Below are 17,277 nucleotides of genomic sequence, written 5' to 3' on the forward strand. Positions count from 1 at the left end.
GCCTTGGAAATCTGACAGTTGTGTCATATGCTGGTTTGGGGAATGCTAGTCCGGAGGCAGCCGCCAGCCCTCTTTCACTTCTTTATTTATTTATTATTTTTTTTCGCGTTGCACTGAGTTTAATTTGGGTAGCAGGATTCAGCAGTTTTAAGTTGGAAAAAACTTAGTGGAAGAAGATATTTTAGGAAAACCCTGTCATGTGAACTAGCGGGAGCCGATCAAACCGAGCTATTAAAAGAAAGACATTGTATTTTTAAACGGTGCAGCCCAGGGCAGCCAACCTGTGTGCCCAGAACCGCGGAGCCGGGGCTGCTCCCCCGCCGCAGCTCCGCGTGGGAGGAGGCCGAGCTTTCCGTCGGGGTGGCCCATTCTCCGCTCGCTCTGGGATTCCCTTGGCACGGCCAGGTGCCCTCGGCTCCCCCAGCCCGTGGGGCCCCCGCTGCACGCGGCTGCTCGCCCCCAGTTTGCCCCTTCCCAGCTCCCCCTCGCCTGAAGCCCCTGTCCCAGCTGTTCTCTGCTCTTCCCAGTGCAATTCCAACAGGGGATGCTGGGGCGACTGGTCAGAGCTGCAGTGAGGAGCTGGGGTGGTGAGGGTAGAAGTTGGGTTAATTACTTATTTCTCCCGACTAGAAATTAATTAAAATCGTTTTGCTCTCCTCGCAAAGCGGCGGCCTCGGTCTCCCTTAACCGTTTCCAAACAGGGATCAGGTGATTCCCATTTTGCCGATGCCGCTGCTGGATGCGCAGAGCCGGCGGGGAGCTCAGGTGCGGTACCTGGGGCCGGGGCCGCTGCCGAGCAGCGCCGGGGCTTGCGGGACCTCGCTCGTGGCTTCGCAGCTGCTCGTGGAGAGGGCTGAGAATGGGAAAAGCCTCCAGGTACGAGCCTGAGGGTCAGGTGCCACTTTTCGGTGCTTCCCCGCCATCCAGGGCTCAGGCAGGAATATCCTCACGGGAGATCGGCTCAGCCCTGGGGGACGGGGAGGAAAAGGCTCCCCGAGAGCCGAGGGGTGCCAGGGGGTCTCGCTGAGGGGTTCAGGGGGAGCTGCGGCCCCCGGGGTTCCCGGGCCGGGGCTGCCCCTCTCCCCGGGGGAAGCCGGTTGCATAACGGGCCCGCGGGGCTGGGGAAGGTATTTCCGCCCCGACGTGTCCAAAGATGACAAAGGATAGGAAAGTGAGGTGCGCTGAGTTTCCCCGGGCTGCCTGCAGTTGCTAGCCTGCAGGACAACAAACCCGAGCAGCAGAAAGTTTGATTGCGATACCTCCTTCGAGTCGATTTGGGGAGCGAGGGAGTGAAAAATGGAAATGCGGGGCGGGTGCCAGGCAGCCCTCCGCGCTCACCCGGCCAAGTCCGGCTGCCGTGACTCACCCGGGGCTCCGGCTGACCCCGGCAGCGCTCCCCGAGGGGCGGCAGAGCTCCCACCCTCCCCGGAGAGTCGTTTATATATATATGTGACTTCTTCATCCCTGCTGGGAAAACTTCTGTGCAAGTGCAGCCGCAGGGAGACACAGAGCCCAGCGCCGAAGCGAGAGGCAGATGCTCCTTACACACCAGTGAAAACCATACATTGTGAGACAGCCGCAGTTCATGACATCCCCGGCTTTATTTTCCTGTTTTCTTTTGCTTTATTTTCCTGTTTATACATAGGACATGTAAACACACGCGGGTTGTCTTGGTTTCGGAGGCTTCCTTGGCTATTTCATTCTTGCTAAGCTCCACGTGTATCAGTGGAAATCCATGGGGTTGCTCCTTTCCTAAATTGATCTAAAAATAGGAACAGAGAGAGGTCTGTGAAACACCACTAAACAAATTCACCGATTTTTAATTTTTCTTTTCGTCTTCGTATGAAGAATTGGGCCAATGGTAATTAGAAGCCAAAACCTGTGCCAGTAACAAGATGGGTATTAATAGGGTGCTGGTGAATTTAAAAGACATAAATATAAGCTGGGGACTTCGCTTTTCTGAATGATTTATTCAAAGGTAAAAGCAGCAGCAGCAGCCTGAGCTTGTCTCTGCTGGGAAGAAGGAAAACTTCTGCACAGAAGCCCCGTTGCTTTGAAAGGCTTTGCAGTTCCTGCAAGTTTTGTTTAAAAAGCACACACTGGGATTTTTAATATCATCCATATTTCTTTCTTACTCGCTCTCTAACTTTCTGCTCAACAATTAAGTGCTTGTGCTGCAGACTGAGAAAGCCGCAGAGCTGCCTTGGCCCGGAGCTGGGAGACGTCATGGATTCCTGAGTGTGAAGTTGCAGGAAAGCCCTCAGTTTGGGAGATGGAGGCGATCCAGGGGTTTCCATGGCACTGGGATAAACAGGAGGAAACAGTGAGGGAATCCCGTTATTTTACAGCATTCAAAGACTATAAACACTCGGAGCAGGGAAGGAAGTGGCCTTTCCCTCTCTAGTAACCCTCATCTCAGAGCAGAGAACTGACTTCACTTCAGGAACAAGCTCAGCCCAGTTCGGATCCCTCTTTGCACCTCCAAACACTTACTGAGGAGGCGAGCAAGAGGGGTTCCCTCTGTCCGGGCGGCACTGGTTGAACATGGTTTAAAGGAGATTTTCTTTTCTTGTTTTTTTTAAATTTTTTTCTGCTTTTGATTTTTTTTTTTTTTAATTCCTGATGCAGCGAGAAACTGCCTGCAGGCTGGTACACTACCACCACATCATGAGGTCTATGGATCAAGGTAGGGTGTGACTGCTGCCTGTCTGTGTGCTCTGTGTGTGTCCCTGTGTCGCTCCCCTCCCGGGCTCGGCAGGTCCCTCCCCGGCCCGGGGTCCGTGCCGCGGCTCCAGCCCGCTGGCAGGCGGGGTGGGCAGGAGGGGTTCACGGCGAGAAGGGCCCTCGGGGAAAGGACTGGGCTGCCTTTAGGTTTGGGTTGGTTTGAAGCGATCCGCCACGGCGATACTAATCTGTCTGGAGCAGCCTCCTTTAAACTCCAGCCAGAGGGACTCTCCTCTTCCAAGCCATCACCCCAGGAGTCTCGCTGACTAACCCGGCCGCTTAACCCTTGCACCGCCTGCCCAGGTGGGGGCTCGGGGCGCCGCGGCGCTGCCCCGGGCCCGGCGGAGGCTGCGGCAGCGCGGGCCGGGCCGGGCCGGGGCTCGGCGGCCGCGGCGCTCGGGGGTGCCCGGGGGTCCCGTCGGGGCCGGTGCCCGCGGGGCGGGGGTGGGGGCGCGGCCGGGCCGTGCGGCGGGCGGGGGTCGGGGCTGGGGGCGGCTTGCGGGGCGCTGGAGGAGGCAAGAGTTAAGCGCGGCGAGAGGAGGAGCCTGCCCCGCTGTCAGCCCCGTCCGCGGCCGCCCCGGCCCGAGCCATCATCCCCTCCGCAGCGCGGGTGTCCCCGCTGCCGCCCGGGCACAGGGGCAGCCTTCGGGGGATGCTGCGGCTCTCTCGGGCATCCTCCGCCCCGCCCCGCCGGGCTGCGGGCCCGAGGCAGGGCAGGGCGCGGCGTGGGAGCGGCCGGCGTGCGGAGGCGGAGGGGGTCGGGCTCGCCCGGAGCGGGGCATGGGGCGGGGGGCTCCGGGCACAGCCGTGCGGGGCTCTCCGGGTCCGGGCGGAGGATGCTCGGCGCGAGGGAAGCCCTGGCCGCCCGCAGCCCCGCTCCTGCATCGCACCCGCGGACCAGCGAGCCCGGCTGCCCCCGCCGGGCCCCGCTCCCCCGGGCGCTCGGAGCGCTGCGCCGCCGGGAGGGCGGGCGGGGGGGTGAGCTCGGCTTTGACAGCGCTGCCGGTGCGGGGAGAAGCGGCAGGAGGTGCAGAAGGGAAGGGCTTTTCCGTCGGGCCGCTCCATCCTTGATTTCCCCGCCCGCGCTGGCAGCGCCGCTCGGCCGCTGAGTCAGAGCCGGGGCCGCGGAGGCTGAGCGGGCTCCGGGGGACGAGGGAGCGCGGCAGGGCTGCCTTTGAGGGGCCCTTAGTAGCGGCTGTTTGTTTTCTCCTGCCGCAGCGAGCTCCCCGGGCACCTGCCAAAACACACTCGTTAACACCTACACCCAAAGAGGATCATCCGAGAGCTCCGATTCTCGAACAAGCCAATGGAAAGACTCTTGAGTGGCTTTATACTGTAGCCTTAGGATCAGGCCATTGCCCTGCCTCGTGTCTCCTCGGCTTTCTCCAGACAAAACTCCCTGTCTCCTGAGCGCTCCAGCTGCTCTTAGTCACTCTCAGAACAGCCCGCGGAAGTTATTTTGCTGCAAAGAGCAGCAAAGGGAATGAGGAGACTTGATGCTCCTGTCAGTGATCCTGCTCTCACCTGCTGCAGGACAGCAGTGCAGCAAAGCACAGGGCAGCTCTCCAGTGGCAGCACCACAACCCCTTCCAGTGCTGTGGAGCTCTGCTTTCCCCAGAGCCCTGCAGTCACAGCCCAGAATGAAAAGCACTAATTTATTTTTTTTATTTCTAGATCGAATATTTGAGACCACAGTAGGCAGTGTAGCAGTGCACTCAGCTGCACTACAGAGCCTTGAGATGCTCCAGAAAGAACATGCTCCCGGGCTCCAGAGTGCATTTTTGCCTTATGCAAATGCTTGCTCCTGTCAGGGGTGCAGGGGTGATTGGAGCAGTCTCTGCCCCCAGCTTGCCTTTGTGTCACAAGGCTGCTCCCAACGTTTCCACAAGGAAAAAGCAGCATGGAACTGCAAGGGGTTAATAGTGCATGGCACTTTTGGGATCAGTCTCTGCCTTTGGGAGGATTCCTGCACCCACAACAAAGTGTTAGAGTCTTACTAATGCAGGGTGTGTAAATGATGATGTGTTAATAATTTTAAGCCCTCATCCCCTTTTATGATTAGAGCAGGCTCAGAATGAGGAATGAAGGCTCTGCACAAACACCCTGCCAGCAAAAAGCTGCTTTGGCTTCAGCAAGTTTCAGCCACAGCAGAGATCTTCCCCAGGTGACCACGGTCCCCGTGTCATCCTGTGGTCCCACAGCTGTTAATTCTGCCACCTGACCTTTCTCTGGGCCAGCCTGTCCTGTGGGACGCAGTTACACCAGCTACAGTCAGCAAATGATTCCAGAGTCTTTTGTGCAGGGCAGGAATCACATTCACAGATGGGACACTGTCATAACTGGAGCATTCTTTTATAATATTCCAATAGATACTCTAAGTGAAATTTCATCACTCATTTTTTAAAAAATAGCCAAGGATAATAATATCCTAGAACTTCTTTTCCACTACTGGCTTAATCTATTTTTTTTTTTTAACTATGATATGTGCATTCCTTTGGTTTGCCCAGCAGACTTCAGAACTTAATGGGAACGTGGAGATATGAGCAATTTTTCCATTGTCCTTTCTTGCCAAACCACTTTAAGCTTGAAATTGGGGGGTAATATCTCTGACTCAACCTGACCCCAAAATTGAAAAGTAGTGTGTGTGCATGTGCCTCTCAAAGGAACTACCAGATATTTCTCCCTTCTCTCTCCCTCCTTTTTTTTTCTCTAATAACACTCCCCACACTCCAGACCAAGCAACCAGCCACTCACAGTCTGAGCTCATTTTAAAGAGCTTGGATTAAGTCCATGTGCAAGTTTTAGTTGCCTGTTAAATTTCTAATGCCTGCCACATACACCATTAGAACACTTCGATTTTTAAGACAGCATTGACTCATATTTTCTTTGGGTTTTAGCAGCTAAATAGACATGCAGCTTTCTTAATCCACTTTTCTCTCTCTCTTTTTCTTTAAAAAAGTTTAACGTGAAGGTATTGCAGTATTAGAGATCCCGTGTAAATTATGTGTCGTGTGGGTCAAATAATAATTAGCACAGACACCCCATTTCTGAGAGCAAATAAAGTTTCTTCATCTCGGAGCATCCTCTGATCCCTTGCATTAATGAAGTTATTGGTCCAGGGAATACAGTGGGGCAGTATAAGCAGAAAGTGAAAATAGTAAATGAGAAGTTACATTGGCAATGCATTTAAACACTGAGAAATAGGTTAAGTACTTCCTAACTCACAGTTTGTATTACACTAGAAGGGCTCTTTTTAGCTTTGTTTTTGGATTCCCCGTCCCCCAGTACCTAGGTAGTCCAGCATTCACATACTTTTAAAGTTTTATTAAGGTACAGCCCTGCCAAAGGCCAGCACGGGTCCAACTATGTGGAAAAGGACTCCTTCCATTCTGCAGTTCCCTGAAATGGCAGCACAGTGTATTTCCAGTTCTGCTCTGTGTGGAGCCTGCTGCAAGCATACGTGGCTGCAATTTTTGTTAATGCTGCCAAGGACAGACTTTGCTTCAGCTCTTGAAACACCTTTTTGGCTCATGAAAACAGCTGTATAGAAAAAACCCCAGAGTTAATGCTGACTCCCAGATCTCAGTGTGGGTGCTGAGAGCCCAGGCAGAGCTGGCACCAGTCTCCATGATCCCGGATACAGGAGAAATGCATGGAGGATCCTTGGAGGAAGGAAGGGTCTGATGTGAGAAAGATTGAGATTGAGGAAAACCAACCAGTGTTTCTGTTTTTTGGACACTCTATTCCAGCCTTTCATTCCAGCCCTAATGGAAATTAAGCTTTGGGAAGCGTTTGTGACATTGTTTGGGTTATTTCTTTGATTTGGATGATGTTTCTGAGTGTATATATCGGGCTGAAGAGCCCACAGTCTACTTAAGTCTTCCCTGCCTTTCTTCATCACCGGTTATTAATGACAGACCGTGGGCAGTACTTGTCAGTTATGTAGTTATTAACAGCTAAAACTTAAACAATTTAAAATGTTTTATTTTCATTGTGGGCTCAAGAGCCTGGTTTGGGTCTAAACTAAACTCCACTCAGCCTTTGGAAGGCTCCACAAACTACAGCTGTCACTTGAGCTCAATTCTGCAGCTGCCTGCACCTAGCAATGGCTTCATGCCTCTAATATTTAGGCCAGATCTGTATTTTGTGCATTTGCAACATTTCTGCTCTAAATAACACACTGGTAGGTTCAAACCCAGCCCACAGAGCGCTCGAACTCACATCTCCGTGCACTCAGAGCATGTGGAAACTCTTATTCCTATAGGTTCTGAGTAGTGATCATATGGGACTGGTGTCCTCACTTGCCCTGAGAGCTGCAGGAGGGAGCACGAGGGACACACTCGATTAATGCCTGGTGGCTCTTGCTCCTTGACATCTGTCAAGTTGTCTGCTGGGCAAAAAACCCCGAATCCTATAAGCTGAGCTAATTCCTACATTTCTCTAACACTTTTCTCATTGCTGTCTTGTCACCCTCACTCCTGGTCAGAGTCAGAACTGATGATTAGACGTGTTAGCAGCGAAACTCTTTCGCATGACACGGTCCTCTTGGAAAGCAAAAGGTACATTTTCCACTTGTGGAGTATTACTAATCCTAGGAGTAGCTGAGGATAATTTTGTAACTTCAGATGCCTAATGGATTGCAGGCAAGCTGGGAAGTAAAGGATGGGACAGAGATTTAGCAGAAGTCAGGGTCGTCTCCCCCTGCCCTCCTGCCAATCACCCATATCTCACTTAAAAAGCCCAATGTTTTTGTTTGTGTCATTTCTTTCTGTGGCTAATACAATCGATGCTCTCCAATCATGCTCCGTGCCGTGTTAGCTGGGAGGATGACAGCTCTCTTTAGTGCTAAGCCAAGATCAGCAAGTATATTTTGTTTTTCTAATGAATTTTAAATAGAAGAGCCAACGATAAAAGGCCAGTGCTCAGCAAATGGTAAGGATCACTGGAGAACAGACATAAACAATCCAATTTAATAGATGTTTAAACAATTCAGAATAAACCAGGCCCTTGGAGAGAGCAGCACGGGTTCCCCAAGGGGCTGGCAGCCTCAGTAAATACCTCAGGGAACACCCTGGCACATCCTGTCTACAGGATCACCTGCCCTCTCTGACGGCCACTTTTCCCTATCCCCTGGTACTTTCCAGTTCCAATTCAATGTCACAAGGCCTCATTCCATTGTGACTGCTGCCCACCTGGCCTGATGCAGCCTCGCAGCAGGTCTGGCTGCTCCCTGACTGCCCTATCAGCCCCAGCCCTTGTGTGGTGTTTCTGCTCACCCAGAGGTGTCCCTGATGCACGCCAGGAGCTGTAGGGGAACCAGCCAGTACTGGGCTTCTTCAGAAACTCAGTGTAGAACCTGATTGCAAAGTGTAGGGAAAGTCTGAGTTCTTGTCCTCTGACTAGCAAGGGATGGAGCAAAAGGGTGTGATGAGAAGGCAATTTGTCATTGCTTGGCTGGACACATTAATGAGAAAGGCAGCAGGTTATAAGCCCAATTGCAGAGATTCTGGTTCACGTGTGCTTTAAAACAGCCTTTCTGTGGCCTTAGACAAGTAATGTAGGGTGGGATTTGTCTTGCAGTTAATGCCGTCGTGCTGACAGGCTTAGCAAATAAAAACAAGCTGAAGTAAACACCAAAGTACTTTTTTAATGATCTTGGTCCCTCTGCCTTTGCCTCCCTGACCTGTCTACAGTCTAGGAGCATTTTTCAAACTCACAGACCTGATGACAGCCATCTGCACACTCATAAAGGGCACCATACAAACAGGTAAGCGAGGGAGCAGCCTTCTGACCACAGATGCTCTGAGCACACAAACTCAGGGGCTCCAGTTACCCACGAGTAAAGTCACTGCTGGTTGTAGCAGCCATCCCAGGGGTAGGAGGCTGTCGGGAGGCAGTGACCAGCACCCTGTGCAGGGCCAGGGGAAGGTGGGATGAATGGAGTCAATGTGGTGGAGGTGGCTGGGGGGACCTGGGGAAGCTGGCAGCACCCAGCTGTGGTCAGCAGGGAACGTGGCGAGCGCCCGTGCTCTGAAACGCTGTTTGTGAGAGAGGCAGGAGGAGAACAGAGGCCTTGTGCACCATGAACCTGATGCCTCTAAAGGTGCTCCAGCTGGGGGAGGCTGTCCTGTGCTTACAGACACCCGCCTGCTGCCGCAGCCTGCCACGGGAGCGAGAGCACATGGCGTGGGATGTGTGAAGCCTGGAGAAGGCAAGGGCAGCACCTGCGCTGCCGGGAGCTGCTGGGACCCTGGAAACCTCAGCAGAGAGGGGCTGCGCTGCTGGGGAGGAGGCGGCTGCGTGCGAGACACCCGCTCATGCCCGACCTGGGGCAACAGGGCAGGGACGCTCGCCCAAAGGGGATCATTTCAGGAGGCTCCCGTGCCGGGGCACGCCCGCCGTTCCCAGCTTTTCCCAGCCCCGCTTTTCCCAGCCCGGCCGGCGCTCTGCCCGGGCGCGGGGCCGGTGCGGTGCTGCCGGGCCGGTGCCGGCTCCTCCCCCGGGGCGGCCCCGGCGCAGGTGGCTGCGAGGAGCAGGAAGCTGCCCCGCTGCCGCTCGGCCCCTCGTGCCGGGCCGTGCCGTGCCGTGCCGTGCCGTGCCGTGCCGTGCCGTGCCGTGCCGCCCGGGGCTCGCCGCCCGCACAGCTCTCGGGGCACCGCGCCCGCCGCACCCTCTCTGGCCGGGGCATTTTCGGTGTTTCCTCGCTTTATTCCCTCCGTTGTCCCTGCCCTGTGACCGCCCGGCACTCGCTCTCGGAGGCACCGCCGGGTCGCGGCCGCGGCACTCGGGGCTCCCCCGGCCCCGGGCGGGCCCCGCTCCGCCGCCGCCATGAGCGCTGCGGGCCCCGCGGCCGGGCCCGACCCCGACCCCGGCCCGCAGGAGGGGGACCTGGGGCACGGCCCGGGCACGGCCCGGCCGGGCAGCCCGCAGGAGGAGTTTGACTTCTCCATCCTCTTCGACTACGACTACCTGAAGCCGATCGAAGGTTGGTGAGGAGCCGCCGAGGAGCAGCGGCGGGGCCGCCCGGGCGCGGCGGAGCCCGCGGGCAGCTCCTCGGGGCACGGCGGGCACCGCCCGGGGCAGCCCGGCAGGCGGGGCCGGGCCGCTCGCGTTTGCGGGGCCGCTGTGCCGGCAGGTGCCTGCCGAGGGGCACTGCGGACCAGTGGCTCGGTCTCCATGCCGGGATGGGGTGTCCGGGAGCGGCTGGGGGACATCGCTGCTGTCCCCAGAGTTGGGCAGCCGGGAATGAGCGCGGCTGGAAGGGCGAAGCGGAGGAGCTCAGCTCAGCTCGGTCAGGCACTTGCTGCCCGTCAGCATCTGGCAGAGCGTGCTCTGGAGGCTCGAAGGCAGCTGGAGCACTGGGGCGTGGAGCCCGAGGAGCTGCTGCCTGCCGTGAGCCCGAGCCTCCTGCGGGGATGGCAGCGAGCTCGGCACAGCTGGCTCCGGGACGGGGACAAAGCCGTGAGCTTAAGTTGAAATTGAGGAAAAAAAGAAACATTTGCAGACTGTTCTGCTTTTCTGAGCTGATGCTGTGATACTTAAAAGCGCAGTGACAAGTGTTCCCTGACTTTCTAAATGGTAATTCTGTCTGTTGGTGATACTAAACAGGGATACTTCCCATAAAATGTAGATTTGTGTAAACCGACAAAGCCAAAAGAAAAGGACCCAGAGGAATGATTTGTTGGGATGTTGTCTCTAAGATACGTCGGTTTTGATTCTGCACAGTGGAGAGGTGGTGTTTCCCTGGGGCATCTCAGAGAGATGTTGTGTTCCTCTAAAGGAGGAGACCTTTGGGGCCTGAATCGTGGTGTCATTAGTGAAATGGAGAGTTGTTGCTGAGTTTTATTCCCTGTGTCCTTGTTTAAGTGTACAGATGTGCACCAGCATCGAAGCTGACTGAGGACGGTTCAAGCCATCAGATGGACAAAGCTGAATTTTCTTTCAAGGTTTCACGTAGATCAAACCATGCTAAAATAAATCCACAGTGGGGAGGGGTTAATGTTTTTAATGAAAATACACTCAGTATTTTATTTAATGCAAAATCTCAGTGAAAGCTTCAGATGCTGGTTTGTTCACATCTTTACAGTAGACAACAATGCTGCTGTGAAGCCTTAAGTGGGAAGTTCTACAGAATATGATTGTACGTAGGTGGGGGGTAGAAAGTTTAATCTTCAAACCACATAAACGCAGAGCAGTGTGTGCTTGTTGTAGAAGTAACTTCCTTCTTGAGCCTGCTTTCTTTACTTTTGAGTGACTGGAAACCATAATTAGTAGTAATTTTGTTCCAAAGATGGAAATCATTAGCATAAAAAAAAGAAAAAGATCATGACCATATATATGAGCATTGTAATCTGGAGAACATTCTCCCTGGCTTTGAAAAGGCACCAGCTCCAGTCTGTAAGCAATCCAGGATACATCCGTGACCTTTAATGTACAGAAGATTAAAGCATGTTTACATGAAAGCAGAAAATGTTCAAATTCTGAGGAAGGACTTTATCCTCATGCTGGTGGTAACTGATGCTCATTGTTCACGTGCAATTCTGCCCTCATCTGAACTGCAGTTGGGCAAACAAGTCCTGTGCAGAGGAGGATTCAAAGTGGAACCAAAACCAAAGGAGTGGGTCCCAGCACTTCAGTCTGGTTCCTGCATTTGGAGTCCTCCCAGTCTGGTCTGCTCCACCCACTGCTCATGACAAGTCCCAGAATAACAAATCTATAAGCGCGCTAAAAGGGACTTTTTAAATTAAAAAAATACGGAAAAAGCGTAAATTTGGGGCTCTAGGAATGGATTGGGGTGAATGTTTATTCCTGATAAACAATTTTTTTAAAGGTTGGAATTGTGGAAACACAATCTAAGCTTGTGTTTTAAAAGTAGGACCTATATCACAACTTGTTGTCATGGGAATGCCAGAAATTTCCTTCCTGAAAGTGACTGACATTCAGTAGTGCTTGTGTGTGCCTGGGACAACAGGAACACGGACTGTTATAAAAGCAGCAGGGAAAAGAAGGGTCAATAAAAATCCTATAGTCAATATTATTAATATTAGATATTCCTCTTGAAGCCAACCAGGTCCAAAAGCAGCAGTGCTGTACAGAGTGCTTTTTACCTTTACTTGCCAGACTTTAATTAGCAATCTTCTCAGGATTTGCAAACAAGAAACATCTGCTGAACTCAGGGGCCTGCCCAGGTGAACAGGATTTGGGGAGTGTGGGCAAGGCACACACTGTGCTTTCAGGTTGAAGCTGTGATTTCATTTGGCCATGGAGGATGTTTCTGTGTCCTTTAAACAAAAAAGTGGTGGATGCATTCCCTGCAGGGTTCCTGTGCAGGTGTTGGCAGTGGTATGCCAAATTTTAACTTATTTTAAACTAAGGTGCTGCACGTCCTTGTTTCTTAGTGGAGAGGCTTGACAGAGAGTTAATGAGCATTTGCAAATGAGCTCCTACAAACAGCGCTCCCGGAGGAGTATGTTCTGATAACTACTCTGTGTGTTCTTTCCTAACACCTGTTGTTGGCTACTATGAGAGACAAAATAGCTGGAAATACCAAAATCCAGACAGTGCTCTGCTCCAGCAGCTCCCTTCGTGCAGGTTTATTGGGTGTTCACTGTGTGATGATCTGCTGAGAGGTAAAGCTGCCACATAATTTTTAATGTTTGAGGTCAACCCTTCTGGGAGCTCATCCTCTGAGGGTTGTTCTGCAAATCCAAACAAAACCCATGTTTAAATAAGATTCCAGACAAAATCCTGCCCTGAGACAACAGGTAAGAATGCAGATGGGAAAGAATATTTTCTCTAGGCTCAGGCTCTTTCTGTAGCTCATTAGACTCTTAGACTGCATCTGGTGATATGAATCTACAAGGTCTGTGTGTGTGTAGTGTGGAGAGGGGAAGCAGGGAGCATCCATAAATATTAATATTCCTCTAAATGCTTGTTTGTATGTAGACAGGCTCCCAGGGACATTGCCATGTCTTGTAGGTGTCAAGCCCTGAATAATTTGCCTCGTTCCTTTTTTTCTTCTCCCAGATGCAAAACTATTAAAAGGAAAAAAAACTGAAAGTGCATGCAGCTGGGTCCTGGGGCTGGCTCAGGAACACAGGAGGCAGTGTTCAGCCCTGCCGTAAAGAAACAAATATGCACATCTACCAGAGAATTCCAGATTTCACTCAGGAAACCAGCTCTCACTTGGAGCTTCCAAGCAGTTAGTGTAAATAACAGACAACTCAGCTTTTGAAAAATGCAAAGAAGCTCTGGACTGGCCCCTTCAAATGACAATAAGCAAGTTAATTAAAAAAGAAAATCGACTCTTTTACTTATGCAAATGAGGAGCTCCAGTTAAATCCTGGGAGCTGCAGCCAGCGGATGTGAGGTCAAAACCCAACTTGTGCCCCTGCCCTCCCTGGCCTGCACAGGGCTATCTTTAGCTTTTCCTAGAGGATGGTTTGGATAAACCCAGCATGGAATGCAGCCACTCGGGCGAGCCTTTATTCCCTAATTTCATGCTAATTGGCACGGTCACATTTGGCTGACTGAATGGCTTTGAAGTAGCTGCCTTGTTTTAAAACAGCACAGGGTGGCCCTCGCCAAGCCACGTGCGCCCACACTGCTGTGGTCCTGGGCTTGGGGAACCTCGGGAGCCTCCTCCTTTTCCTTTCTGCCGTTCAGAGATGTGTGAAAAGGAGATTGGTAAATCAAGGGTTAAGTCCTTCGAGCCCGAAATCCCTTGATCTCTTTCACCTGTGGTTCAACTCTCCCTGGGTTGTTAAGGGTACTCTTGAGGGCCTCCCCTCACCTGGGGAGGCTGCCCAGCTTCCAGCTGGTTGATGGAGCTCCCTGCACCCTTCCTGGGCCAGAGGAGCTGGTTTGGTGGTTATTTGCAGTATAGCAGCATCCAGAACCCTGCTTCATTTCCTGCCCTGGTAAGAGAGACAGGCGTGGGTAAAACCTGTGGAAGAAAGGGGGAATGAGAGCTGGCAGCTTGGGTGGGATCCTAGAGGGCTTGGGGGTCAGACTGCTCTAGGTAGGGGAGTTGAGTGCCAAAGCTGACTGAGAGCATGAGGAGATGCCAGTGTTGCTTGGCTAAGAAACTTGCTTTCTTTTAACCCCCTGTCAAAGCAGAAGGATCTTTTGGTACTGAATCAGAGGGTGAATCTGCACTGAAACCTCAGGCTGGGAAATGCCCGAGTGCAGGGAGGGGAGGGGGGAAGTGCTGGAGCTGCCCGTGCTGAGGAGCTGTTTGTGAGATGTCCATGAGAAAAGCAGTGGAGAGGACAGTGCTTTGCTGGAATATCCCAGTCTGTGTTCTGGGATGCAGTATGTAGGAATTGATGAACTCCTGAAGGTGGCACAGCCTTCAAGGATCAAAGCTGTATCTCTGGGGCACCGAGGTTTTCTGGTTGCTTCAGTCCTCGGAAAACACCTTTGCTGGGCTGATCCATCACATACCTGCTCTCTTGTAAGGGGTGCAGGGCTCTCACTCCTTGGGGAGCCCAGCTAGAGGGTGGCAGGGCTGTTCCCTGCCATCCCCAGTGTGGCAGAGGGCCGGCACTGTGAGCTTTGCTGCCCTGACCTCCTGGAGCCATTTCTGTGTCCTGGGCTCCGTGTTCCCACTGCTATCTGCAAGCGCAGAGAGAAAGCAGCTGAGCTGCTGGCGAGCATCCCCTGCTCCTCTGCCGCTCACAAAGGCAGGAGCTTGACGCTGTTTACAAAAGCGAGCTCCTGGTGGTGGTGATGCTCCTCCTCTCCTGGGGCTGCTGGCTCTTGTCTGTCCTTCCCTCGAGCAGACTCCTGACCCCAGCCTGTCTCAGCCAAGCTGGCCGGGAGCGAGTAGCCAGTCCCCTCCTGCTGAAGCAAAAAGCAGAATTCCTGCCGATTTCCGTGGAAGAGCCGTTTATTTCTGGGAGCAGCACTTGCTGCTTCACCCGTCTGGCCGCTTCCCTCCCCGGTGGGGTCAGAGCTCGCGTTGTAGCATCCCCGGCGTTGCCGTGGGGACAGACCGCGACGTCACCGGCGTGGGCAGGAGCGGCCGGGACAGTGATCTCATTGTGCCTCTGCAGCTCTGCAGGGCCGGGAGAGCTCCCCAAAGCCCCAGGCCGGGCTCCTGACGAAGCCGTGCCGATGAGTCAGGGCTGCAGCCGCTCCCCTGGATCGCAGCTCAGCCCTGGGCACGGCCGGCGCTGTTCTGGGCACTCCTCAAGGCAGCCCAGGGTTTGTCTGCAGCCGTGCCCACGATCCCGCTTTATTGACAGTGGGGGGAAGTAAATATTGTTGCTGCACAGAAGCTGTGGGTGTTTTCTTGGCCAGGGGCTGCGGCCGGGGTGAGCTGTCCCAGTGCCCGCGGAGGCAGGGGCAGGCTGCGGCTTGCTGCGTGTCTGAGCCTTGTTATTCATACCTGGAACGTGGATCCTCCGGGAGCCCGAGTGCCAAGGGAGAAAGAGCTCTTTTAAACACCGTATTTCAGGGACAAGCAAAGAAAATGTGGGTTGTCTGAAGCCCGGTTTTTGATGGGCGGTCACTGTGGGTGGGGGGGTGTGTTTGTTATTCAGCACACTTTAAATGTTACACGTGCATGTACAGACACCTTTGCTTTTCCCATACCCCTCAACGTGAACCCACCCCCAGTGGATTTGCTGCTCGGTGTGGTGTGAGGAGTTTTGGTTCCGTACCTGTTGTCTGTATCTGGCACAGATAATTCAGTTTAACGTGTGTGGTGGGGCAGCTTTAGCTGCGGCTGTGCTGCATGGGGAACTGAAAGGGTCACCTGTTCCTTGATGTGAAGCTGTTCAGCCTGGAGAGGTTTTCTGCTCCTGCTGGTCCCTGCACAAATCCTGCCTCGAGCCTGGCATCCAGCCTGGCTCTACTTGGTGCTGGTTTTGCTCCCTGGCATCAGCTGGAATCAGGGTGATTCTTCCCAAAGCGGAGGAAGCAATGTTTTGGGTCTGTGGGGGTGTGTTACTCTGCTCATTCTGGAGACGTGACGAGGTCTGTTCAGAGTGAATCTCAGCAGCAATCTCGAGGCTTGATGTGACAGACCTGAGTGATGGGGATGACACACTATTCCTGAGTGCCAAAGCTTTGAAATCAACGGTGCTAAAAATATGTTTGGCTCAAAATTCAGTGACTCGTTGCTGTTTTCCTATCCCCAAAGCAGCTGTGTGCTGGGATTAAAAGCCAGAGGGAACCTTAAGAAATGTGCAAGCTGGACTGTCCTGTGCAGCTCCCCTCCTGCCCTAGACATTCTGTGTGTTGGTTTGTTTGCTTGGCTCTTGGGGTTTCCCACTAAACACAAAGGCTCAGCAGTTCCTAAAAATGAACAGAAATCCCCTGAAAATAAGTTAAAATCTCTCTGCATGTAAAAGCTTCACTAGGAACTTCCGCAACTTTTGCAGAAAGCAAAGTCAGCTCCTCCTGCCTGGCTTTCTGTATATTTTCTCAAGGGAATTGCTGTCTCATGTCATGTAGGAGTTAGAGAAAATGCTGGAACAGTAATTTAAATATTTAAATGAAACCCTCTTTGCCTGTGACATGCACTGATGTGTGCCCAGACCGAGCAGATGGTGTGAATTAATCCCAAATTGTGGAGTTGTTTTGGGTATTTCCTGCTGGATACACTGAAGTCTTTAAAAACATACACAGATCCTGGTAGTGTTTTGCATGTTTTTGTGTGATGACAAATATTCTTCAGCTCCCAGGCTGGGGCAGCTCCAGGAGCTGATGTCCGTGGGAATACCTGCCTTGACTTTGCTCTCTGGGATGCCACTGGCATTGCACACCCTTGGGGTGCTGTGTTCCCCAGAAGCATCCCTTTGCTCTGCACCCTGGGGATAGTTTGCAGAATGGGAATCTCTGAAAATTGAGGATTTTTTTGCACCAGCAGAGAGAGGGCTCTACTGAGCACTTACTTGTTGTTGTGTATTTTATAATCCCTCTCTGAAAATGTTCCTTGGGCTGAAATTGGAATGTGATTGCCCTTAACCACAGAACTGGATTCTTTCTCCCTCTCTCTCTTTTCTGACAAATATTTGTGAATGTGTTTGCTGACTCACATGAAACCTGTCACTAAACTTGCTGTCATGATACAGAGCCAAACAAATCATCACACAGAACTGACTTTTCAATTTAAGAGTTGGAGCTCAGCTTTGGTTCATGAAGCCTTTCCTGGCTGGGCTTGGCTGTGTAAGGAAGATGTTTTTCCCTTCACCAAAAGCTGTTCCTCGGCATTTGGTTTTAGGTAGATCTGTTTGGAAGCAATTCTGTGATGTGCTGGTCTCAGTCCAGCTCCTAGCTGACAAAATGGGACCAACATCACAGCTGCCGAGTTGTCACTAAGGGTGTCCTTGGCAGGAAGGGCAGCCCTGCCATGGACAGAGGGGCTGGGACGCTGCTGACCTGTCCAGGTGATCCCTCAGGTGAGGCTCAGGCAGCAGGAGCCCGGCTGGAGGTGTTTGCAGTGCTTCTGTCCATGCTGCACCTGCCCTGAGCACTTGAGCTTCCCTGGCTCTTAATCCAGTACTTTCACAAGCATTAACTGCAGTTAAAAAGAATTAAATAATA

At 52.8% G+C, this 17,277-nt stretch overlaps 1 protein-coding gene across 5 annotated transcripts in view; it reads left to right on the forward strand.

Moving 5' to 3' along the window:
• The first annotated feature begins 2,379 nt into the window (after positions 1–2,379).
• Positions 2,380–17,277, forward strand: part of NFATC2 (nuclear factor of activated T cells 2) — an 80,701-nt gene continuing 65,803 nt past the window's right edge. For 2 of the 5 annotated variants that reach the window (XM_032126896.1, XM_032126895.1), the window contains exon 1: positions 9,553–9,709. In XM_032126896.1, coding sequence (XP_031982787.1) covers positions 9,553–9,709 — 157 coding nt within the window. Of the gene's footprint in view, positions 2,687–9,552; positions 9,710–17,277 lie in introns of those variants that run through there. The other 3 variants (XM_032126897.1, XM_032126898.1, XM_032126899.1) reach the window with 3 other exon arrangements.

Source organism: Corvus moneduloides, chromosome 17, assembly GCF_009650955.1.
Source record: "Corvus moneduloides isolate bCorMon1 chromosome 17, bCorMon1.pri, whole genome shotgun sequence".
Classification (NCBI taxonomy): Eukaryota; Metazoa; Chordata; class Aves; order Passeriformes; family Corvidae; genus Corvus; species Corvus moneduloides.